Source organism: Marmota marmota, unplaced genomic scaffold (assembly GCF_001458135.2).
Source record: "Marmota marmota marmota unplaced genomic scaffold, marMar, whole genome shotgun sequence".
Lineage (NCBI taxonomy): Eukaryota > Metazoa > Chordata > Mammalia > Rodentia > Sciuridae > Marmota > Marmota marmota.
In genome coordinates this window covers 11428368-11453574 of record NW_026000048.1, presented here as the reverse complement: position 1 = coordinate 11453574, position 25207 = coordinate 11428368, and the positions used below count along the sequence as shown (strand labels likewise).

Genomic DNA, 25207 nt, shown 5'->3' with positions numbered 1-25207 from the left:
ACCAAAGCAGTCCCTCTGCTCTCATTTGAGTGGGTGTCATTGTTACTCTTCAGTTGTCCAGGTCAAGCTAGGCTGTAACCTACATTAGTCTTCCTTCTTTACCCACCCCTAACTCTACCACTCAGTCCTGATCACTTTCATTTTCTGAATAGTCCTTCAATCTGGCTCCATCTTCTACCTACACTGCTCCTGCACTGTAGATTCTGGATCCTAAGATTACCTCCTAGAAGACTGGGGAGTGTCCTTCCCAAATGTCTTAAATTCTTATCCTTCTTACCTTACACTTCCTGAGTACTGTCACAAGCATTCTTCCTAATGTGAAAATCTGCTCACCTGGTCACAATTCCTCCATGACTCCAATTTTACGTGACTTCCACAGCATGGGTACACTAAATGGCCAATCTCTACTCCTGTATCTTCACTGCAGTTTAAACACTAGTCACGTGAAGCCATTTGTAGTTCCTGGAGCAAGCCATGCTCTCTTACTCACAACTTTTATATGTATTCTTGTGTCCACCTAGAATGTTCTCCTTGCACTTATTAGACAGAGTCTAATGTCTTTCAATTCCTAGCTCAAATGAGGCTTCTTCTCCCGAGCATTTCTTGTCTTCCACTCTTAGGGATAGCTGCCTCTTTTCCTATGAATTATTTGTACTTTGTATAAACTTGGATACTTTTTTTTTTTTTCCCCAGTGCTAGGAATCAAACCCAGGGCTTTGTGCATGCTAGACAAGTGTTCTACCAGGGAGCTATACCCCAATACACCACTAGCCCTCAAATACCTATTTTCTTGAATCTATTAAGGCTTTTACTTATTCCAAAAAGTATCCAAGATAGTTTATATAGATAAAGATTAAGACACAGAAGAGAGTTAGGGGTTAGGAGCAGATCCTGATGACCTAGTCACTCATGACAGAGGCTGCCCTGATTTCTAGTCCTTCCTCGAAGCCACCATTGATAAGGAAACACTGTCTGGTAACAGAATTCAATACATAGAATGAAGTTAAACCACTGCTTAATAAACTCCACTCATTCTCAATTCCAAGATTAACCAAGGGTTTTTTTCCTAGGATCTTGATACAGAAGGCCTGGTATTAGATAATAAATGATAACTATCTTTAACAGTATCTTCATAACAGATACAAGACATATAATAGGGGCTTTTTAAGTAGCAATATTTGAAAATGATACTAAACGTCAAATAGCAATTCAATGACAGCCTCATTTGAGGTAGAACAGATACAAAACATTTCAATATCTAGTTCACCAATCTCACTTGATCCAAAGGTGAATTTTAAATTAACTTAAAGAAAATGACCTTTAACTAATCTTCCTGGAATATTGCTCTTACCAAGCACATTTTTAATTAGAGAATCACTAAACAAGATTATATTCTCAAACCAAAGGCTAAAATGAAAAAAAAAAGAGATGGGGTGCCACTGAACTGGCCTTAAAAATACTTCATTTTCATAAACATCATGTGCTGGGCACTATGCTAACTGTTGGAGAACAAAAATGAAACAACTGAGCTCCTGCCATTAAGATGCTGAAGAAAACAGCACAGAGAATGGCACACAGAAATCCCTGCTAAATTTTAGGGAACACACAATGCCACAATGAGACCCATTTTCCTCTACAATCCCTGGTACCATTCACAGATTACAAACAAAAAAAGAAAGAAAGAAAGAAAAGAAAAGAACAAGGTAACCTGGAGGAAATGGAGTATTTTTGCTTTGTTTTGATTTTTTTTAAATTTTTAAAAGCAGGTAATAGCTTACTACCCACAACTTTGACTAGCTTCAATGACTAACTTACAACTAACTTAAGTAATTTACAACATGCAGATTATATTGTCAAATTTTTTTGTAGTTGTAGATGGACAGCATGCCTTTATTTTATTTGTTTCATTTTTATGTGGTGCTAAGGATCGAACCCAATGTCTCACACAGGCAAGTGCTCTGCCACTGAACTTCAGCCTCAGCCCTTATATTGCCAATTTTGAATTGACAAAACACATATCCATTTGACATTTATGTGATTGTAGATAAGTAGCCAGAAGGAAATAGCTTTACTCTAGCCTTTTATTTCAAACGTACACACTACTTATCTACCCACTTAGTACTCCTTTATTTTAAAAAGTCTTGAATCCAAAGTTGCTGACGTTTATTTTGGTTGCTTTAAGAATCATGTAACTATTATGGGTTGGAGCTATGGCTAAGTAGAGTGCTTGCCTAGCATGTGTGAGGCACTGGGTTCAATTCTCAGCACTGCATATAAATAAATAAAATGAAGGTCCACTACAACTAAACAATATTTAAAAAAAAAAAAAAAAAGAAAGAAAGAAAAAAAAAAAAGGAATCCTGTAACTATAATAATTGGCACCTGAATTTTACAATAGATACCAGGATGTCCTACCTCCAGAAACCCCTTCTGATTAGGGTCCATATGGTTCAGAGGAATATAGGTATCATCGGTCTTCTGACAAACCACCATGGCATGCCTTTGACTGAAAGTTCCACGACCAACATCTTGGCCACTCAGTCGGACATTGAAACCTTAAGCAAGCAATCAAGAAAAAAAATAATTTTTTTTAATCCAGATCTCCACGAATAACTTAAGTAGTAGTAATAAGGCATGGTGGCCCTGAATTCTTTCTCTCTCTTTCTTTTTTGAGACAGGGTCTTAACATGTTGCCCAGGCTGACCTTGAACTCCTGGCATCATGTAATTCTCCTGTCTCAGTCTCCTGAGTAGCCAGGATTACAGGCACACACCACATACCTGGCTGTCCAAATTCTTATACACTGGCTCATCTTAAAATTTTTCCTAAGGATAATAGATTATCCTTATTAAAACATTCCTGTTCTATAGTTAAAAGTCAAGGTAAAGTTGTATAAGAATGGAGAACTGTTAGTTGCCCTAGAAATTTTTTACTAGTGTATTTTAATTGTACAGGAAAATGGGTCTCATGGGTCTCATTGTGGCATATTTATACATGCAAATAACATACTTTCATCCTGTTCACCCCAGATTGTCTCCCTTTACATACCTCTTCCCCCATCTTCCTCCTCTTCTCAGCCTCCTCATTACTTTCATAATCACTCCCCCCCCACCACCAGATTCCACATGAATTAAAACATGTGATACTTGTCTTTCTAAATTTGACTTATTTTGCTTAATGTGATGATCTCCAGTTCCATCCATTTTCCTGCAATGAATGACAGGATTTTATTTCTTTTTTATGTCTTAACAATACCCTATTTTATATATACACCACATTTTCTTTACCCTTTCATCTGTTGATGGACACATAGGCTGATTCTATTACTGGGCTATTGTGAATTTTGCCATGATAAACATGGGTTTGTAGGTACCTATATAATACGCTGACTTTAATTCCATTGGGTATATACATAGGAGTGGTACAGCTGGGTCATGTGGTAGTTTTGATTTTAGTTTTCTGAGGAGCCTCTGTACTGATTTCCATGGTGGCTGTACTAATTTACACCCCACCAAAGTGTATAAGGGTTCCTTTTCCCCTGCATCTTCATCAGAATTTAATAGTTTTTTGTATTCTTGATGATGATCATTCTGACTAGGGTGAGATGGACTCTCAATGTTGTTTTTCCTTGCATTTCCCTGATGGCTAGAGATGTTGGATATTTCTTCATATAATTTATGGCTATTCACACTTCTTTTAAGAGGTGTTGCTCTATAAGGGCTGGGGTTGTGGCTCAGAGGTAGAGCACTTGCTTACCATGTGTGAGGCACTGGGTTCGATCCTCAGCACCACATAAAAATAAAATATATTGTGTCCACCTATATAACTAAAAAATAAAATTTAAAAACAGAAGTGTTTTTAGAGAAAACTGTCTTTCTAGTACATCTGACACTGACTCCTATATTTCTCAGTATACCGTTGTATTGTCTATGTTCTGGTGAAGGCTTTCAACATGACTTATACTAAGATCAAGTAATATTGTCCAGTAGAATGTTTTAGAAACTTTCTGGTAGATAAAAATGATAGTAGATAGTTGTAATTCAGAAAATCACAGAGGTCACATGTAACAAATGTCATTTAAAGTATTCTCCACCACCTAAGAAACTAAACAGAAATGTCTTACCTTGAGCAAGTAAGGAGCCCAAAGCAAGGGTTTCTGCTGTGGCCCAGTCTAAATTTGTTCCGCTCATCACTTTCTCCATTCTGGACTGTAAAATTGAGGTGGAAGCAAAAGAAACTTTTAAGAGCCCATATTCTTTTTCACAAACAATTTTTAAAAATTGATGCAAAAAAGATAAGTATAAAAAATATTGAGCCAGGTGTGGTTTCACATGACTGTAATCCCAGTGGTTTGGGAGGCTGAGGCAGGAAGATCACAAGTTCAAGGCCAGTCTCAGCAATTTAGTGAGACTCTCAAAATAAAAAAATAAAAAGGGCTGGGAATGTAACTCAGTGGTACAGCACCCTTGGATTCTGTTCCCAATACTCTCCCCTCCCCTCACACACACATACGCCAATACACACAACACAGTACAGAAGGACCTGTTTTTAATAACAACTATAATGGTTATTTTTAGCTTTTTTATTTTTATTTTCATTTTCATTTTTTTGTAGTGCTTGGGACTGAACCCAGGACCTTGCATATGCTAGGCAAGTACCCTGCCACTGAGCTACGCCCCCCAGCTACATACAGTTTGAAAAGGGGAAAACAAACATATACTTGGGATTAGTAGTTACCTCTGTGGGGGCACGAGGAGATGAAATCAGGGAGGGGTACATGGGAAACTTTATTTGTACTATACTGTTTTTTTTCCTTTTTTGGTATCAGAGATTGAACCTAGGAGTGCTCAATTATTGAACCACATCCCCAGTCCTTTTTATTTTTTATTCTGAGACAGGATCTCACTAAGCTCTTAGGGCCTCACTAAGTTGCTGAAGCTAGCTTTGTTTGAGCTTGCAATCCTCCTGCCTCAGCCTCCCAAGTTGCTGGGATTATAGGCATGTGCCACGGCACCCAGCATGATACCTTATTTCTTAAGGGGGATGGTGACACATAGTATGCTGGAATAGGTCTATACCTATAATAAAAACTCCAAGAACAAAGTTAGTGTTTTGAGATAATTGAGGGCAGAGTTCCTTCATGTGAGTTTAAAGATGAAGACCTTTAATTCTTCGCTTTCCTGGTTTTAACAGTGAAAGTCCTATGTTCCAAAAAATTTATAAGTCCCAGACATACCAGGATGGTTTGTCATATTATAGTAAGCATAAGATGCTATATAAAACATTAGCATTTTAAAATATCTAAATGGTTATCTTTAGGGTATATGTATCAAATTTTGTTTCTTTTATTTAAGCTACCTAAAAGAATTAAAGTGCCTTCTGTTCACTGGCTAGAAAAACTAAAATAGATATTATGCACATTTTAAATGAACATGTATTCCATGTATATATAATGTATTAAATATGCACACATGCATAAATAAATAAACGGAGGGGAATAAAAAGAAAATCTGAGTTATTGGCTCTCAGCATCAAAACAACACTAGAATCAGTTCCTTAATAACACAATAAAATATTTGTCAAATGAATATCCAACTGAAAAGACCAGTGCAACATCAATTCCTTTGCCAAACAAAAATAAAAAGTAATAATGAGCTATTTCAAAGTTCCCCACCTGAACATACATCTTTAGAAGGTGACTGTGCATCTGCAGTTCCTTCGGCACCTCCACAGACTTTACGCCAATAAACTGCAGGAGGTCAAGGGGCATGCCTGTGTTCCAGGTGGTGATTCGAGCTTCTGGTTGAACCAGGCCCTGCCATTGGGCCTGCAGGTTAGTGGCAGGGGGGCTGTAGCGGGCCATGTTGGCTAAATGCTCATTTAACTTGGCATAGTAGGAGGCTTTTATTTCAGAGAGCTCCTCTTGGGTCATGAGTCCACGGGCAATAAGGTGCTCTGCATATGTGTCTGGGATGCTCTTTCGGGCTCTGTCCAAGAGAGAAGGGGAAGAAAGTCAATCTGATCTGCAAAAATCTAAGACAGAAGCAATCACTCTCAAAGGTAATATAGGATGTTATCACCATCAAAAGGCACTTAGGAAATGTTTTAAAACTAGTTAAAGTGGTGGCTATGCAACATTGTGAATGTACAAAATGTTCACTTTAAAATACTGAATTGTTCACTTTAAAATACTGGGGGAAATTTCATATTATGATTTTTACCTCAATAAGAAGTTACCAAAACAAAATAATTACATAAAACTTTAATTAATTAATTAAAGGCACTCCTGAGTAACAACCTCTTCCAAGCAAAGAAGAAAAAAAAAGATTCACCTTTATAAGCCTCTGTCTACATTCTGGTAAAAATAATTTGCAGTGTTTTTCCTACAAGTTGGTAAATTCTGGACAATTATTTACAAGACTGACCCACCTAATTATCCATTCAACACAGCCTTTATTTCAAAAAGTACTGAACCCAAAGTTACCAACATCAGTTTCAGATTGCATTAATGATCCTTTAACTATAACAATTAGCACCTGGTTGATTCATAACAATAATATCACAACAAAAATAATGCTATTCTGTTTGTATAATCCTTTAAGCTGTACAGTCTGTTTATATGTAATATCACATTTAATCCTGACAAGAGTAAGAGGTAGGCAGGATTGGTGTTTTACATGGGGCCTGAGGCACATGGAGTCCCGCAACTACTCAGTCCTGAGCTAACCCAGAACCCAGCTTTGTTCCTCTAGGAACAGAGCTCTTCTGCTATGTCCAGAAAGGCCTGTCAAATGTCACTGAGTTTGCTCCTTGGCTTTAATGTATGCCTACGCGGAAACAGGATGAAGGAGGAGTATCTAATTAATTTCTAGTATCTAGAAAAAGAAAATGCCAAAGAAACAGTTGGAATTAATTTTAATAATGTATTTTGGGGGCTGAGGCTGTGGCTCAGAGGTAGAGCACTCCTCTTGCATGTGTGAGGCTCTGGGTTTGATCCTCAGCACCACAAAAAAAGGTATTGTTTCCACCTACAACTAAAAAAATTTTTTTTTAAATAATAATAATATTTTTTCTTTAAACCAACATATAAAAAATACTGCCATTTCAATACCCAATCAATATAGAAAGCTTGGAAATACTTTGCTTTTCTATTTCACATGCTAAGTCTTTGAAATCTGGTGTGTTTGCTATACTCACAGCACATCTACCTCAGGCCTGGCCACCTTCAAGTGCTCAATAATCATTTAATGGCTAGTGGCTTCTGTACTTGGACAGCACAAATCTGAGCCTTCATTAAAAACCCTTTGTGGGCTGGGCGTGGTGGCACATGCCTGTAATCCCAGCTAAACAGGAAGCTTAGGCAGAAGGATTGCAAGTTTGATTCCATCTTGGGCAACTTAGTCTCAAAATTAAAAATAAAGTTAGCTGGGGATGGAGCTCAGTGATAGAGCACTTTGCCTTGTATGTGGGAGGTCCTGGGTTCAATCTCCAGTATCACAGAAACAAACAAACAAAAAAATGCTTTTGTTACTTCCTAGCTATGTGGCAGTCCTTTTCCTAATCCTTCCAATGCCACCCTCAGCTCAGGCATTAAGAGGCTCAGGCAAAGCTTTGCCTAAGTGCTCTGACCTCAGTCTTCCCAACTGCTAAGTGAGTTGTTAAGCTGCTGTTATGCTAGATTCATGGAACCCCAATAGACCTCCAGGAGCCAAATCCAATGCAATCACACAAGAGTCTTTATTGCAAGCTCGAGCCTGGCTCACAACCGTTCCCGACGCAGCGGTCCCAGGGAGTGAGTCCCAGTCCTTTGTTCAGGGAGATTTTATAGGTTTTGGGGGGATACTCTATGCATCACAACATCACACAGCAAATCATTCCATACCACGGGAAAATCAAACACCAACTCTTAACATTGATTAGCACATTCACTGGCGGGAACAAGTTAGGTAGGGGTGATTGGTTAGTACAAGAGGGGGGTTCGTTTGAACTGATTGGCCACGAGGGGTATACGTGCTAAACTACATGGTTTCCCAACTTGTTATCAAACACCATAAACTACTTGGGGGTCATCTGGCATTCCAGGTATTTTCCCTATCTCATGCTGATTGGAGGTTGCTAGGAGGGTTGCTATGGGTCCTCACCTAGCCTGACTGAGTCAGGGACACCTGGCTCCACAGATCTCTCCTGTTATTTACAGACAAACAACTCAGCAGGGTGGGAATGCTCTGTGGGTTTTTCTAAGGACAAGGGTCACGACCCCTTCTTTAGGACAGGCCTTGAAGTAGAAGCTGCTATTATTTATTTATTTTTAAAAATGGAGTCACATCAGTTTCTCATTGCCTCTTCTCTATTCAATAAATAAATACATGGAATTTGAAAAATATGGGAAGCTCTCCTGAGACCCACAAGGCGACCATCCCAATTTGCCCAGGACTGTCGCAGTTCAGCACTGCAACTCTCATGTCATAAACAAACCAAGGAAGTTAGTTACCCTATCTGAGAGCATCTATTAAATATTACAGGGTTGGGGATATAACTCAGTGGTGAAGCACTTGCTAACATGTACAAGGCCCTGAGTTTGATCCCCAACGCTGCAAAATACTGACAATAACTATAACCACCACAACGACATAAGCACTGTAAGGTCAGGGGATATATTAAACAAAGGCTTATAGTTGCACCTGATGATTTTGTACATGGCCGGGTTGGTGAAGAAAGGCTCATCCAGCTCATTGTGGCCCCACTGCCGGTAGCACAACAAATCAACAATCACATCCTTGCGGAATTGGCGCTGATATTCAAAAGCCAGTCGTGTGGCCCAGACTACTTCCTCTGGCCTGTCTCCGTTGACGTGGATGATGGCACAGCCCACGAGCTTCCCTGAAGAAGGGGTGGCCGAGATGTAATCAGTTAACCTGGAATGACATTAGCACCCTGCCACCCTGGCCCCCTGAGTGACTGCCTACACGGGAAGACATACCAGGTCCTCAGAGGTAGCTAGGTTTGGTTGTTAATGGTTCAAACAAACCCTTAATTCATACAGGGCTTCCAACAGTTAACGTTATACCTGTTAATGTACGTCAAGTGTTAAATGCTTTCCAATACCTGGTATGCAATAGTTAACATTTGTTATTGTTGTTATTCTGTCATCTTTCTGCCTGAGAGAAAATGATCACTAAAGGATGCATCCTAGAAAAAGATTGCTTTTCTCCAAAGAGAAGTTCCAGAATGGATCCTCACTATTCCTATGAGATTAATCACAAAGAACTCACAAAGACAACCCCTAAAGGCATCCAGTCCAGGCCCTGGACATGAAAACAGAGCAGGTCCTACCATTTAACAGTTATTGTAACTAAGTGAAATAGGAGGGGATAATGAGATCCCTGCCCATCTCTTAAGACAGCTTATTTTCAGAAATTAACACAAGTCTTTTTCTTATTTCCTTAGATTTCAAGATCACACTCAGTGTTCAGTATGCAGCTCAGTGGTAGAGTGCTTGCCTAGTATGCACAAGGCCCTCAGTTCCAACCTCAGCACCACAAAACAAAAGAATAAATTAAATAAAGACTACATTCAGACTTTAGAGGAAATGTTAACTTGGCAACTGTTAGTGACTACTGTCCATATCTGATCCAAAATTAAAAACTGAATAACTATAAGTTTCTCTAGGAATTCCTTGTCTGACCCAGTAACAGCAGTTCTCCTGTGTTACATACCAATGTCACTACAGTATAAAGAAGACCTTCCTCTTTCAGCTGGAGTGGTGTAACCCAGTTGGTTATTGACAATCAAATGGATACTCCCACCAATTCTGAAATGTGGGAGATTAGAGAGCGTAAACGTTTCAAGAACAATCCCTTGACCACAGAAAGAAGCATCGCCGTGAACCTAAAACATGGGGCAGGGTGTGGGGAAAAAAGGAACATAAAGAATTAAGAAATTGAGGTTTTTAAATCAGAATAAATTATTAAAAATACTAACAGGAATAACAAACGACCACCCTCTCACTACTCCTCTGCCTTCCTAAAAATATGTAGGTTAAAGGATTTTCTAGAATGGTTAGGCTGACCTCAAAAACAACTTTCAAAGATGACTCGATGCATCTTTTTCCTCTACCTTGTATCACCACCTATACTCATCACTTCAGCAAACCTTCTAGAACATTCAGCAGTACCACAGAAGGAAGGCTTGTTGCAGCTGCAAAGAGAAAATCAGCTTTAGGAACTCTTGTATGAAAAGAGCCTGCAAACTGTAAGGAATAGTGCAAGCTTTGAACCCCTCCTCCTCCCAATCACCTTGTCCACCAAAGAGAGACTGCATCAAGTTTCCATCACTGATCCTGGATGCCACAACGAATATGAGAGTGAAGTGGCAGCAAAGACAAGGAGGTACAGGAGAAAAGCACACCACACATAAATGGAAAGAGGGTTTGAGGACAAAGCAGTATATTATTATAGGGGAATGCCTAAAATATGTTATTCTTCCAGAATATTCAAAGCCTGCTTGATTGGGCTATCATCACAAAACTTAGTAGACAAGGTGATAGAAAAAGGAGGTTTTGGGGTTTTGGGGGGTAGGGGATGGGGGGAGAGGTTATTTTTACATTTAAAGCAAATAATAAAGAAATAGTAGATTTTAGAATATGAGCTCTGACTTTCTTTCTTTCTCTTTCTTTCTTTCTTTCTTCTTCTTTTTTTTTTTTTTTTTTTTTAATGCTTGGGATTGAGTCCAGGTATGCTTTACCACTGAGCTACAACCTCAGCCCTTTTTAGCTCTGATTTTGAGAGAGAATCTTGCTAAGTTGCTTAGATCCTTGCTAAATTGCTGAGGCTAGCCTTAAACTTGTGATGCTCTTGTCTCAGCTTCCCAAGTCACTCCTGAGTAGCCTGGCTCTAAGGACTTCTCACTAAAAGATAATTATCAGAAATAGCCAAGTTTCTGAGCTAAATAAAATGATTCTGTATGCCCTAACATAATGTAACCATTGAACCTAAGTAACCAAACCAAATATGTAAAGCCAGAAGGTGCAAAGGTAGAATTTGAACTTAAGAATTCTTAATTTCAGAGTTTTTGTCTTTTCTTCACTATGGTACATTATAAAGTCCAATATTTAAGCAGGTGTGGTGGTGCACACCTATAATCCCAGGTACAGGAGGCTGAGGCAGGAGGATCACTAAATTTGAGGCCAGCCTCATCAACTTAGAGTCTGTCTCAAAAATAAAATGAAAAGGTTTGGGGATGTATCTCAGAGATAGAACATCCCTCGGTTCAATCCCCAGTACTGCAAAAATATTTTTAATATAAATAAAGTTCAATACTCAGTATACACAGGGTCAAGGGTTCTGATATCTGAGTATTCCTCCTCACCTTTAGGCCTCCTTGGCTATGACATCTTGTGGGACAATGTGGTAAAAAAGATCAGTACAATAAGAAATAGGGATGTTTGTCTCTTCTGTGCCTTTTCAGAAATGTTCAGCATTACTCAGGAAATAACAAGAGATAACATCTATTAACAAATTGCATCATTTTCTCATAATCCTAAGATTTTAGTGGTACTGGGGATTAAACCCACAGTCTTGCACATGGTAGGCAATCACTGATATACATCCTCAGCCCTTTTTATCTTGAGACTGAGTCTCACTAAGATGTCCAGACTGGCCCTGAACTTTCGATCTTCCTGCCTCTCAGCTCACTGGGATCACAGATGTGCATCACAGTGCCTGGCAATCTTCAGATTCTTGATGCTAAAGCATGTATATATCATTTGCTGATTTTATTTTCCTTCTTAAACCTAAAGAGACCACTGTGCTCTGCTGATAAAGTTTTGGAGGAGTAACTGTCCTCAGACATAAAAGCTGGGTAAGTTGAAAGCTTGTCAGTTAAATGCAAGGGGTGAGGATGGGCAATGGAAAGGGAGTCATGTTGAAACATGCAGAAGATCACAACTGAGAATCCATTTCCATCAGTTCCAACTCAAAGATAAAACAGAAGACAGCCGGGGGTGCAGTGGCGCACACCTATAATCCCAGCAGCCCGGAGGCTGAGACAGAAGGATTGCGAGTTCAAAGTCAGCCTCAGCAATGGCAAGGAGCTAAGCAACTCAGCAAGACCCTGCCTCTAAATAAAATACAAAATAGGGCTGGGGATGTGGCTCAGTGGTTGAGTGCCCCTGAGTTCAATCCCCAGTACCCCTGCAAAAAAAAAAAAAAAAACAGAAACAGAAGACAAAAGACAGAAAAAAGTAGCACTAGAAATCTCACCCACCATTGTTTTACAGGGTTCAAATTTAGAAGCCCCATATAATTCAGAATCATGTACTTGACAAGGAAAGACATAAGGACACAGCAGGGCAAAAGACTTGGGGAAGACCAAACAGACAAAGGAAGGCAGTTAGTATTATATCTCCTTCCTCCCTTCTTTCCTCCTCCCTCCCTCCCTCCCTTCCTTCCTTCCTTCCTGTAATAGGGATTGAACCCAGAGGCCCTGTACCACTGAACCACTGAGCTACACCCTCAACCCTTATATTTATCTATTTTTAAAATTTTGAGTCATGGTCTTGCTAAGTTGCTGAGGCTGGCCTGGAACTTGGCTATTCTCCTGCCTCAGCTTCTTGGATTGCTGGGATCATAGGTATGCTCCATTGTGCCTGGCAAGGTCACATCATTTTAAAGAAATGGACATTTTCACCCCTTACTTCAGAAGTCAATCTTAAGATATACTCAATGCACTACGTAAATATGAATGACTAAAATAGTTTAGAGATCAAGAATTAAGTCAAGTGAAAGGTAAAGAGAATATATGGCTAATGATTAGACAATTTCTATTTAGAAATACTATAACATAATCAAATCTAATTCTGTCTATTCCCAACAAGTTTTATTATTATTTGCAACAATTTTCAGGCCCATGAAAAATTAATATAAATAGGATAATGTGGCTGTTTCTGTACAGAACAGAATATTCTATGGCATTACACATGTATCTACTTCTGTGGAGTTTGAAGACTCCATCACTGATATTCAGAATTAATTTTCTCCCAGAAGTTAAAGGTTCATATGTAAATAAATGCTCATAGAAGAAAATATGACCCATAGACCAAATCTCTGAATGATATTTGTTGGGTTACCAAAAATTGGGGGGGGAATATATGAAGAAAGAGCCACAATAATAATTTTTGTTTGCCTTAAAGCCAAAGGCATTCATTTTATTTTTCTAGGTGCTGGGGATGCAAGGCAAGTGCTCTATCTATATCTCTGAGATACACCCCAACCCTAAAGTTTTTTAAACAAACCAGCAAACAAAGTAAATTCACATACTTTAAAATATGTATATATATTTAGATGGCTACAATATCTTTATTTTATATTTATGTGGTGCTGAGGATTGAACCCAGTGCCTCATGCATGGTAGGCGAGCTCTCTACCACTGAGCCACAAACCCAGCCCCAAATCCACATTCTTATATATTCCATATATGGTTATACGTAATTTCTCAGAGGGCCACACTTTCAGAGAAATGGTGACATATGTCCTTTTAGAAGGAGTAGCTCTGCCTGTGGATTGTCCCACAATTATATCAGGACAAGTGTAAGCCCCAGGTTAAAATCAGAAGCTCTGAGACTAGACTTCATATTTGCTATTACATTTTTAAAACTCCAGAATTTTCTTTTCCCAAATGTTATCTTAATTTCATTTGAATGTCTATAACCTCCTGTAAGACCTATCAACCCAGACATTCCTTTTCTCTGTTTTTCCCAACTTTTGGCCTCACTTCCTGAAGCTACAGGTACCTGTAAGCAAATGACTTTGTCCCCAGGCTGAGCAGAACCATCCAGAGAGTAGTCTCCATCCTGTCGAGACTGCTGCCTGCCACGGGTTTTCCCAACAGCCACCGGGTTAACAGCTTCAAGGTGTGAGGGGTTAGGTAGCATTGTCACATGGAGGGGACGATGGGCACCAAAGTCCAGGTCCACAGAGGAGGTCAGGTGAGACAGGACATCTCCAGTGGCTGAGAAATTTTCTGGAAATTCACTCAAACCTTGCATTTTACGGAACATAAGCTATTATGAATAAACATACAAGAAGAAAGTGTCTTTTAACACAGTGGAGACTAAGGAAAAGGTGGTTAGCTTAAATAATCCAATAAAAATGTCATGTAAATGCTTTTCTAGTTATTATAAATATGAATCATTTAAAGACAGGCACAGAACCATTTGGAGAGCTTCAGAATCAAATGAAGTGCCAACATTTTAAGAGGGGACAAAATCACAGCAAAACAAAAACACACACAGGTGGTCTCTCTCTTTTTGTTGCACAGGGCTGGGGATTAAACGCAGAGCCTGGTGTACGCTACACAAGTGCTCTACCACTGAGCTACACCCCCAGCCCTTGTGTGGTCTCTTGAAATAACAATGTGTTGTTAGTTTTAATACAACCTATTATCTATAAACTCTGCCAATAAATGGATCCATGACTTCTGATAAGCGAAAATTGTATAAAATTGCATAGAACTCTGTGTTTATTTGAATAATTGGCAAAAAATGAGAAAAGTATACTGAAAGAACAGAATTAAGCTCTATTTACATCATCCTTGAGGAAACATCAAACTTTGCAGAGAGAAGAAAGAATCCATACAGAGAAAATCAACTCAAATACTACTTCTGCCTGTCAACTTTTTTTTTTTTTTTTTTTTGGTACCTGGGATTGAACCCCGGGGGTGCTTAACCATTGAGCCACAACCCCAGCACCAGCACTTCTTGTATTTTATTTAGAGATAGGATCTTACTGAGTTTAACTTAGAGTCTTGCTAAGTAACTGAAGCTGGCTTTGAACACTTGATCCTCCTGCCTCAGCCTCCCTAAGTGCTGGGATTACAGGTGTGTGCCACTGTGCCTGGCCTCTGCCTATCAACATTAACTTCACTAAGCTAGCTCCTGGTCCAACTGCTCATAACATAGCTGGCTTTCTACAGGTAATTCTTGACATTATTTTTCTTCTGTAACAGTTCATTCTACAGTGTTGGTGAGAAACATAGAAAGGAACTTACCTCTGGAGGTAATTGAAGAAGACCTGTCAATAAATTCAGCCTCCCTCTATGGGGCATCCCAATAATGACATCAGTTATCCCACTGAAGGCTGACATTTTCAGCAACTCATGAAAAAAGCCCATCATGCTTTCAGCCCCTTCCCCTCCATATCGCTTCACGGTGGCAAACTTGGTGGCCAAAAAGTGGTCAAATTCCTATAGAACATCACACCAGACATATTAGCTTCTGAGAAATGACCTCTGCTCAGATGAAAGGCAGGGAAGTTTACATGTGTTGCAAAACTACCCCACATTCTCCCAGTGGCTGCAGCAGCACCCCTTTAATACTTATCTCAGGGAGACAGCAATCCAGGACAGTTCTGCCAAGGACCCTAGACCCAGTAGGGACTGGTAGAATTAACATACTCCAAGAAGAACCCCCTTAAGTATGTGTGTCCTTCCAGACTAGGGGCCAGGCCTTAGATCTTCATTGCCTCTCCCAGAACATTATCTTCCACAGAGGGCTCTATGACACTATTTAATTGAGGTCATACACTTCTCAACTATCCAAACTACTGGCAAGAGGCTGCTTGTCATCTTTTTTTTTTTTTTTTTTTAGTTATCGGCGGACACAACATCTTTGTTTTTGTTTGTATGTGGTGTTGAGGATCGAACCTGGGCCGCACACATGCCAGGCGAACGCGCTACCACTTGAGCCACATCCCCAGCCCTGCTTGTCATCTTAACATGCCTTAGCTCTGTCATGGTCACAGCAGAAATTTGATCCCATACATTTATATCAAGAACCTCTTCCAGGGCTGGGGTTGTAGCTCAGCGGTAAGAGCATTCACCTAGCAAGTGAGAGGCCCTGGGTTCAATCCTCAGCACCACATAAAAATAAGTAAATAAAATAAAGGCACTGTGTCCAACTACACCTAAAAAATAAATATTAAAAAAAAAAAAGAACCTCTTCCATACATAGTCTTTTGATCACTTCAGGAAAAAAAAGAAAAGTAAAATCTTAAGTCTTTTGTCATCTTTTATGGTGTAAGTAGACAAATAGATAAAAGTACTTTGAAGAAAAGCAACAGCTCAAATGTCTGGTGGTCTACTTCTTTTTCTACTTAGAATAAAAGTGGTGTGTGTTATATCGTCCCTTGGGTTGAACCAATGGGGGGCAACTATGGATGAGTTCAGAGAGTTCATGCTTTAAATTCCTCTCTTCCGTAGTTATCTATCTTGTTAGGAAATGAGCTGACCTTTTCCATTGATATTATCTGCTTCTTTTATACCTGAGACTCTAGCATTAATTTTGACAAATGTTTTCGCTCTTCTGTGGTAAATGTCTCCTTCTTCAGCTCCTCGAACCGCCTGGCAAACCAGTCTTTCTCCTCCTGGCTCTGAAGTTGGGCAGTTTCAATAGAAATTGGCCCACAGTAGATTTCGTTGAGATAGGCTAATACTTCCTCAAGAGAGGCCTTTTCCTTCCCCATGTTCAATAGTCCTAGGAAATAGAATCAGAAGGGTCATTTCAAAGAACACTCAACCATGCAGTAAATTAGTGCTGGAACATACTTATTTCAATTCAGAGCACTTCATATTAATAACTTGAGTCATTATCAATGCTTCTTTTTTTCTTTTTCCTTTCTTTCTTTCTTCCTTCTTTTCTCCCTCCCTTCCTTCTTTCCTTCCTTCCTTCCTGTCCTTTTTTTTCTTTGTGGCGCTGCATTATTGATTCCAGGGCCTCATACATGCTAGGTAAGTCCTCTTACCACCAAGCTGCATCTCTATTTCTACTTAAATTTTTCTAAAGGCAAAATTAAGGGAGAAAACAACAACAAAACAATTTTTCTTCATAAGAATAAAACCATGCTACTTTTTGCCAAATTTTGATTCAATAGCAATTTCAAATTAAAATTTAAAATCTGTGGGCCTGGAAGTAGCTCAGTGATAAAGCTCTTGCCTAGCATGTATAAGGCCCTGGGGTCAATCCCCAGAATACTACTACTGCTACTACTACTACTAATAATAATAATAAACTTGAAACCTACTTTTCATCTGCTTTATAGCTACAAATCGTATGTCCCGTCTTTTTCTGAAATATCTAATAAAACATTCATCTTATTAATGTCTATAAAGCAATACCTATTACTGAGTAAATGGTCTTGATGTGAAGTAAAGCACCAATTAATATTAACAGGAAAGCAATGTTTTAAGGTAAAAGGAAATTGATGTGGGGGCTGGGATTGTGGCTCAGCGGTAGAGCGCTCGTCTAGCACATGCGAGGCCCTGGGTTCGATCCTCAGCACCACATAAAAATAAATAAAATAAAATAAAGGTATTGTTTCCAACTACTTCCAAAAAAAAAAAAAGTTTTTTTTTTTTTTTTTTTTTTTTTTAAAAGGAAACTGTTGTGATATCCCTGAATGTCAGTCAAAGAAAAGGGAAATTTGCACATGGCATTAGCTCATCACCATATCAGTTATCAGTTACTTGCTTAATCTTGCAAAAAAGGTTTAATAAACCAGTATTTATTTTATGTTGTTAATGGTTTCTTAGAATAAACTTTAAATGTTTGATATTGATTATTTAACCTATAAAAATTACTTTGATGAGGCTGGGGCAGGAGAATAGAGTACAAAGCCAGCCTCAGCAAAAGCAAGGCACTAAGCAACTTAGTGAGATCCTGTCTTTAAATAAAATACAAAACAGGGCTGGGGATGCGGCTCCGTGGTAAAGTGCCACAGAGTTCAATCCCTGGTACCAAAAAAAAAAAAAAAAATTGCTTTGATGATGCATAACTTCTCTTTGCTTCACATTTTAGTTCATAAAACGGGGATAATCAAGGTACTTCAGGGGGTAGTTGTGATGATGAAATGAGGTAAAAACCCCAAAGTCCATGAAAGGATGAAAGAATACACAAAATGTGTTACAGCTGCACAATGGAATGTTAGTCAGCCAATCAAAGAATGAAAGTATTGATTACAACATGATTAACTTTGAAAACATATGAAAAGCAAAAGAAGCCACACAGTTTACAATTTCATTTATATGAAACATAGATCTAAGGGGCTGGGGTTATGGCTCAGCGGTAGAGCACTCGCCTACCATGTGGGAGGCCCTGGGTTCAATCCTCAGCACCACATAAAAATAAATAAATAAAGCTATAAAAAAATGTAGATCTAAGACACAGAAAGTAGATTAATGGTAGCCAGGGATTGGGGAGATGGCAGAATAGAGAGTGATTCTTTAACAGGTACAGAGTTTCCTTTTGGATAATGTAAATGTTCTGGAAATAGATTGTTGGCTACACATTATTAACTTTAAAAAATAAAATGTGGTGGGCTGGAGTTGTGGCTCAGCGGTAGAGCGCTCATCTAGCACGTGTGAGGCCCTGGGTTCAATCCTCAGCACCACATGAAAATAAAATAAAGGTGTTGAGTCCAACTACAACTAAAATAAAATATTATAAATAAATAAAATGTGGGCTGGGGATGTAGTTCAGTGGTTCAGAGTTTGCCTGAAAAGCATGAGGCCCAGGGTTCCATCCCCAGCACCATAAAAATATTTTAGAAAATAACATGAGAGAGATGGCTGGGGTTGTGGCTCAGTAGTAGAGCATTTGCCTCACATGCATGAGGCACTGGGTTCGATCTTCAGCACCACATAAAAATAAATATATAAAATAAAGATATTGTGTCCACCTACAACTAAAAAAAAAATTGAAGAAAAAAGAAAGAAAGAAAATAACATGAGAGAAAACCCCAAATCATGATTGTATTCCAGACCCCTCCCCAACCTTTTTAAGTTCCCTGGTTAGGAAAGAAAACAGGGTGAAAGGGTACAGACTTTAGAATGGAAGCAGACCTGCGTTTTCTTTCCTTTTCTAAATGCAAGTCCTTCTAAATTTTAAAAAATTCCTTCAGGCCACACTCACTTCAATGTCAGTACTCTTACATATACATATCATCCTCTGCCACTTGGCAGTTACAAATTACTTAAATTCCCTGAGTCTGTTTCCCCATTTGTGCAATGAAGATATCAATAACTACTTTTAGAAGTGGTTGTAAACTACTTTTAGAAGTGGTTGTAAAAATGAATTGACAAAAATATCTATCTAAAGTATCTGGTATTTAAACAAGAGTTTGATGTTTTTGAACATCGAGGAAAGAAGCCTCTCAGAAGACCACTCTAGGGTATCAAGACTGATCCTCCCAGAGAACTGAAGATGCCTCCTTCTCTCCTCACTAGGTGGAAGCCTCAGCTTCAGTGGGTGCACAGGTTCTTTAAGAAAAGAGCAAGGAGCTACACTTCTAGTGGGTAGCTCTCCTTTCCCTCCACAGGAATCATCTTACCTGCAGTATTGAAGGGCCCTTGCAGGGTCTGCACCAGGGCTTGGATTTCAGGCACAGTGTCCAGCAGGGCTTGTCCAGTGAAGAGGGGGTTGATTTTGGCAGCTTTATGACCATGCTCACAATATACTGCCACCAACCTGGCAAGGCCGTGATCAACTAAATCAGGGGAGAACAAAACAAACCAGTGAGATGCCCACAAACTACAAAAAAAAAAAAAAAAAAAAGTTATCGATGGATGAAATTTTTTTTTAAATTTTTTAATGTGGTGCTGAGAATTGAACCCAGTTCCTCACATGTACTAGGCAAGTGCTCTACCACTGAGCTATAGCTCCAGTTCCAGCCTTAGACATTTTTGACACTGCTCCTACCTACCACATCTGCCATCATCTTTCAAGATTAAAGATTATTAGAATCCAGGCAAACATGCTTATTTCCTTGTTTATCTCAGGATAGACTGGGGAGGGGGGGTGAGGTGGTGGTGGTGGTAATAGAACTCCGAAAACACATTTGTGAAAACAATTATACATATACATAATTATTAGAAAGGAACACACCAAATTAAAAACAAATATTAAAATGCTGAGATTACAGAGAGTCCTCTTTGTCTCCTAGTTGTTCGAGATATTTTTAGACCTTATTTTTTTTAATATTTATTTTTTAGTTTTAGGTAGACACAATATCTTTATTTTATTTTTATGTGGTGCTGAGAATCGAACCCAGTGCCTCACGCATGTTAGGCGAGCACGCTACCACTTGAGCCACATCCCCAGCCCTAGACCTTATTTTTTACATTAAAAAACTACAGATAGGTCAAACTATAAAATAGTTCCTTATTTCCTTTTTTTCACTTTTCCTGTTTTTTTTTTTTTTAGACAGGATCTCACTAAATTGCCCAGGTTGGCCTCAATTGTGATCCTCCTGCTTCCATCTCCTGAGTAGTTGGAATTACAAGACTTCACCCCCATGGCTGGCTACATTTTCTTATTTCTTTAAGATCCCAGGTACATGGTTATTTTATAAAACTGTAGATTAGGAAAAGACCTAAATTATCTTGTCACTCACATAATGGGGAAAAAAAACCCTTTCATAAAGCAGTAGATTAGTGATTGGCCTTTTCCTAAATGGGGGTCATCTTTCAATGAATTAAACTCTGAGACTATTTTAAATTGAGGACAAAAGCCATTTTTCTTTCTTTTTCTACATGTAAGTCCTTCGTGTCCACATTGAATCTTCGGTTGAAGTATTCTTACCTACAAAGAACACAAACCCCTAAAGATCAACAGATCAATGGAAGGCATACTTTTTTTTTTAATATTTTATTTTATTTTCGGACCCCCCTCCAATTGCTACCATCTTTCAAAATTTCAAATGTCTATTTTATGAATAAGTACTGACATGGAATGATTTAGAACCACTTAATGCCCTTGGGTTTGGTTTCTATATACTGTCAAAATGTACCTCTTTGCTTATCACAGGTGTAGTGAGTGACGAAAGAACAGGGATGTATTGAATATGTATAGGAGATGCTCACATCTATATGCAGTTATGTGGATCTATATTATGTCAACAGTCCCAGAGTTAGCTCTGAATGACTCCCTTCCTGAATCTTAGTTGTTCAACACGTCCTTCAGTTGGAGGAGATATCCTTATATTTTTCAAATAAGTCCATCTCTATTTAAGATAGCCAGAGTTAGTTTGTGAACAAAGTGAATTTAGCTGATTAATTTTTTTTTAATTATGGTAATATCATCTATCTATATCAGTTTTTTTTTTCTCTGCTTTAAGCAAACGTGGTGTTAGGAGACACTGAATACTATTCTGTTTCAAGGAAGCAAAATACTTATATTAGCCAGCATGAAGCAGTTCAAACTCAAGGTAGCCAGTCACAGAGGCTACCTGTAATCCCAGCTAGTCAGGATGCCAAGGTAGGAGGATCAAAGTTCCAGGCCACCCTGGATAACTTAGTGAGACCCTCTCTCAAACTAAAAATTTAAAGAAAGAACCGGGGATAGATCTCAGTGACAGAGGGCTTGTCTACCAAGCATGAGGCCCTGGGTTCAATCCCCAGTACCAATAAATAAATAAATAAGTCGATGTACCTCTTTTTCAACATCTGCTCATAAACAGCTGCCCCAAAACAATCTAGACCATATCTACAGTTCCATTTCACTTAAGGCAGAATATGCTTAAAGCAGGTGGAAGTTGAACATCCATAAACACTTTAAAGACTTCCAAGAATGGTAATTTGGTAAATGGAGACTTGTAGAACTCTATTATGGCTGCCTCCAACTTCACCTCAGGAATCACATTAAAAGCCAAACAACTTTGTACCAGAACACTATATTCTGAAAAGTAAACCCAGACCAGTTTATATAACACCTTCCAGTCCCACCTCAAAAACAATTGCCTTACAAAGTAAATTTATTTCACCAGATATTTTTCTTACAAAACAAAGAAACTTGAAGTAAAAAGTTTGCTCTGGTTCCTTCAGCTTTATTTTTTCTAATCCTTTCTTAAATAATCTGTAAGATAGATAAGTAAGGGTCATAAATTTTTAATAAATTATAGAAACCATTTAATAAGTACTTATTTTGTGAGTGAGTGTGTGTGTGTGTGTGTGTGTGTGTGTGGTGCATGTGTTTGGTACTGGGAATTAAATCCAGGGGGTACTCTAAACACTTAGTGACATTCCCAGACCATTTTTTAATTTTTTAAATTTTGAGACAGTCTTCTTATTGCCCAGGCTGGCCTTGAACTTGTGATCCTCCTGCTCAGCCTCCCAGGTTTCTGGGATTGTAGATGGACAGCCGCCACCCCTAGCTGAATACTAACTTTTGCTATACACTTGGCTGGATTTTTTTTTTTATACACATTATTTTACCTAATCCTTGTAATGACTCTGAAATAGGTGACTTTATCCTCATAAGGGTAAACAGAGGCCCAAAGAGGCTAAGTGACTTGCAAAAAGTGACACAGGTTATAAAGAAGCTAGAATTTGAACTCTAATGTGTTTGACTTCAATCCAGTGTTTCATCCATCAAAATACAATAAAAGTTTAAAAGGAAAGTCCTGATGCTATAGTTAAAAGAATGAGAGAAAGAGATGTCATTAAGACTTTTTTAAAGTATAAGGGCTAACATCTTTAGATTTTCTCAGTCTGTATTTATGTTCTTAAATTTTCCTTATTTTTAAAAATTTAGATTTTCTTCAAACTTTCTCCCATGACTCCAGTAAAGGTTCCTGCTATTTCCAACATGGAACATCCCTACAACCTCACTTCAACTATCAATGCTCAAAGCCAGTAATCACTAAGTAGTTTGGAATCTGATGGCCTCCATCTCCTGATGGTCTATAAATTCTGCCATTTTAAAAAATAATGGAAAAATAAAAAATAAAGATGTTGTGTCCACCAAAAACTAACAAAAAAAAAAGGGCTGGGGATGTAGCTCAAGCGATAGCGCCCTCGCCTGGCATGCGCGGGGCGCTGGGTTCGATCCTCAGCACCACATAAAAATAAAAAATAAAGATGTTGTGTCCACTGAAAACTAACAAATAAATATTAAAAAAATAAATAAATAATGGAGGTGCCAAATTCACTTTGATGAAATCTGTACCAATGAATCACCACCCCAAACCCACCTCTAGTTTAAGTTCAATTTTTGATAAATAAATTCAAGTTTAATGCACAAGACTCTGGGTTCAATCCCACCACCAAAATTTTAAAGACCAAATAAATAGTTCAGGTTTACTTGGAAACTTGAATTTTTTAAAGGCTGAAGTACAAGCTGTTACTAACAGCAAGCTACAAAAACACTCGTCATGGTTCAAACTTTAACTACTGAAACCACTGCCATCCAAAAGTTAACTAAAAGCAAACTCAGTATTTTTAAAAGGAAAAGGGAAATCTTAGTGAATAATGTGGTCATCCTAGATAGGCACTGATGTTAGCCAAGATAAACATGAAGAAAGAAGACCGATGAAGTGCAAAGAAAACTAGGGAAACTCCCTAAGCTTGGCTGTCCTCCTCCTACTTCACTGTGTCAGTTTTGATGTGTCCATGTCCAGTAGGGTTTGTCCTTTAATTTCCTTTGCCCATACCAAAATAACTACATACAAGACCCACCACGCTAACTCCAACCACTCCTTTCAACCAAGATGGTACCTTTCCTGAAAATTAGTGGGCATTGTAAAAAATAGGACAGCCACTCAAATGGTGTCCTTGGCCCCATCACCCTCCACCTCCTCTTTTTTTGGACTGGAGTTTGACCCCAGCAGTGCTTTATCACTGAGCTACAACCACAGCCCTTTCTATTTTTTATTTAGAGACAGGATCTCCCTGAGTTGATAGGCTGGCCTCAAACTTGCTATCCTCCTGTCTCAGCCTCTGAGTCCCTGGGATTATAGGCATATGCCACCCCCCTACCCATTCTCCACCCCAGTGATCAGTCTCCTATCCCAATTAAAAGAATTAAGCAAAAGCACATAGTTATACAGACTTTAAGAGAAATATCCATCAGCAAAGAGCATAATAATAATGTATCACCCAGTATATAAAGAACTTCCATCCTATTATGGTTATACATAGAAAATTCAAATGTACTAAATGTCACAAATGAATTGCATATATAGAAACCCATTTATATTTCTTTATTATTATTATTATTATTTAGTTGTTGATAAACCTTTATTTATTTTATTTATTTATTTTATTTATATGTGGTGCTGAAAATCAAACCAGTGCCTCACACGTGCTAGGCAAGTGCGCTATTGCTGAGCCCCACCCCCAGCCCCACTTCTATTTCTTAGTAAGAAATATGAGGTCAAGATGGAGCTACTTAATCAGCAAGCAGAGATGGAGGGAAATTCAGTTCCGCTAAAAGAGGAAAGGGATTCTGTGGTCTCGGGAATTACAATGCAGAGCATGGCAATATTAAAAAACATGGGACTTAGGAGAGATCTTTCTCAGGCTGAGAGTGCAGCATGGTAGATCACTTGCCTGGCATGTACAAGGTCACAAGTTTAATCTCCAACATGGGAAAACATTTCAAGTAAAAACAGAAGATGTGGTTCTGGTGAGGCTTTCTTAAGTAGACTCAACCCTTCTTCAGCTATAGTACCTTCTAGAAGCAACTTCTCCTTATAGAAAAATAAAGGGTGCTGCCTTAACACCCTACAGCCTAGTATTCAGATGGTTACAAGGTAAAATTTAGAGTGCACCATTGAATTTAGGGCACAGAAGTAAAAAATAAACGACTAGACATTTTAGGCTTAATAACTGTCTAGAGGAGGTCTTTGACTGTGGCACCTGGCTCATGGAAAGAAAGACTGCAGATTTTGTAAGTTTATAAAAAAAATTGTACTGCCAAGAAATCCCAACTCTGACCCAAACACACACACACACACACACACACACACACACACCTGCAATTGATGACCCTCTAAGGTAACTCTCAAGTTCCCAATTTTATCAAAAACAAAGTAGGCTATGGAAGGATGGGGCAGCTCTGAAGGAGTGCATAGTCTCCAGAGCCTACATCAGTTTTAAGCACAGAAGATAACAAGGAGAAGCCCATGAGACAAAGCCACGGAATGAACAAAACCAAATAGACTAGTGAACTTAATACATAACCACATGAAGCAGCTCTTATCATTTGCCTGCCCCAATAGGAATTGGTAACTGGCTTGAACCAGTGACTGCGGTAGATTCCTCATTCTCTTTTAATATGTCTAAGAAGGTTTTTTGGTTTTTTTTTTGGGGGGGGGATAATAAATGTGTATCTATGGGGTAGGTGGTAGTTCATAAAATTCCAGACTCTGTGGAGCCACAG

General features: G+C 38.7%; 1 protein-coding gene across 4 annotated transcripts in view; it reads right to left on the bottom strand.

Annotated features, from left to right (window-relative positions):
* Window positions 1-25207, bottom strand: part of Dhtkd1 (dehydrogenase E1 and transketolase domain containing 1) — a 56195-nt gene that overhangs the window by 12997 nt on the left and 17991 nt on the right. For 3 of the 4 annotated variants that reach the window (XM_048812661.1, XM_048812658.1, XM_015495203.2), the window contains exons 2-10: window positions 19380-19535; window positions 16317-16528; window positions 15046-15240; window positions 13790-14059; window positions 9717-9888; window positions 8682-8880; window positions 5675-5987; window positions 4124-4208; window positions 2416-2555 (exon numbers count right to left, since the gene is read on the bottom strand). In XM_048812661.1, coding sequence (XP_048668618.1) covers window positions 2416-2555; window positions 4124-4208; window positions 5675-5987; window positions 8682-8880; window positions 9717-9888; window positions 13790-14059; window positions 15046-15240; window positions 16317-16517 — 1575 coding nt within the window. In that variant the 5' untranslated portion in view covers window positions 16518-16528; window positions 19380-19535. The remainder of the gene's footprint in view (window positions 1-2415; window positions 2556-4123; window positions 4209-5674; window positions 5988-8681; window positions 8881-9716; window positions 9889-13789; window positions 14060-15045; window positions 15241-16316; window positions 16529-19379; window positions 19536-25207) is intronic. The other variant, XM_048812660.1, reaches the window with a different exon arrangement.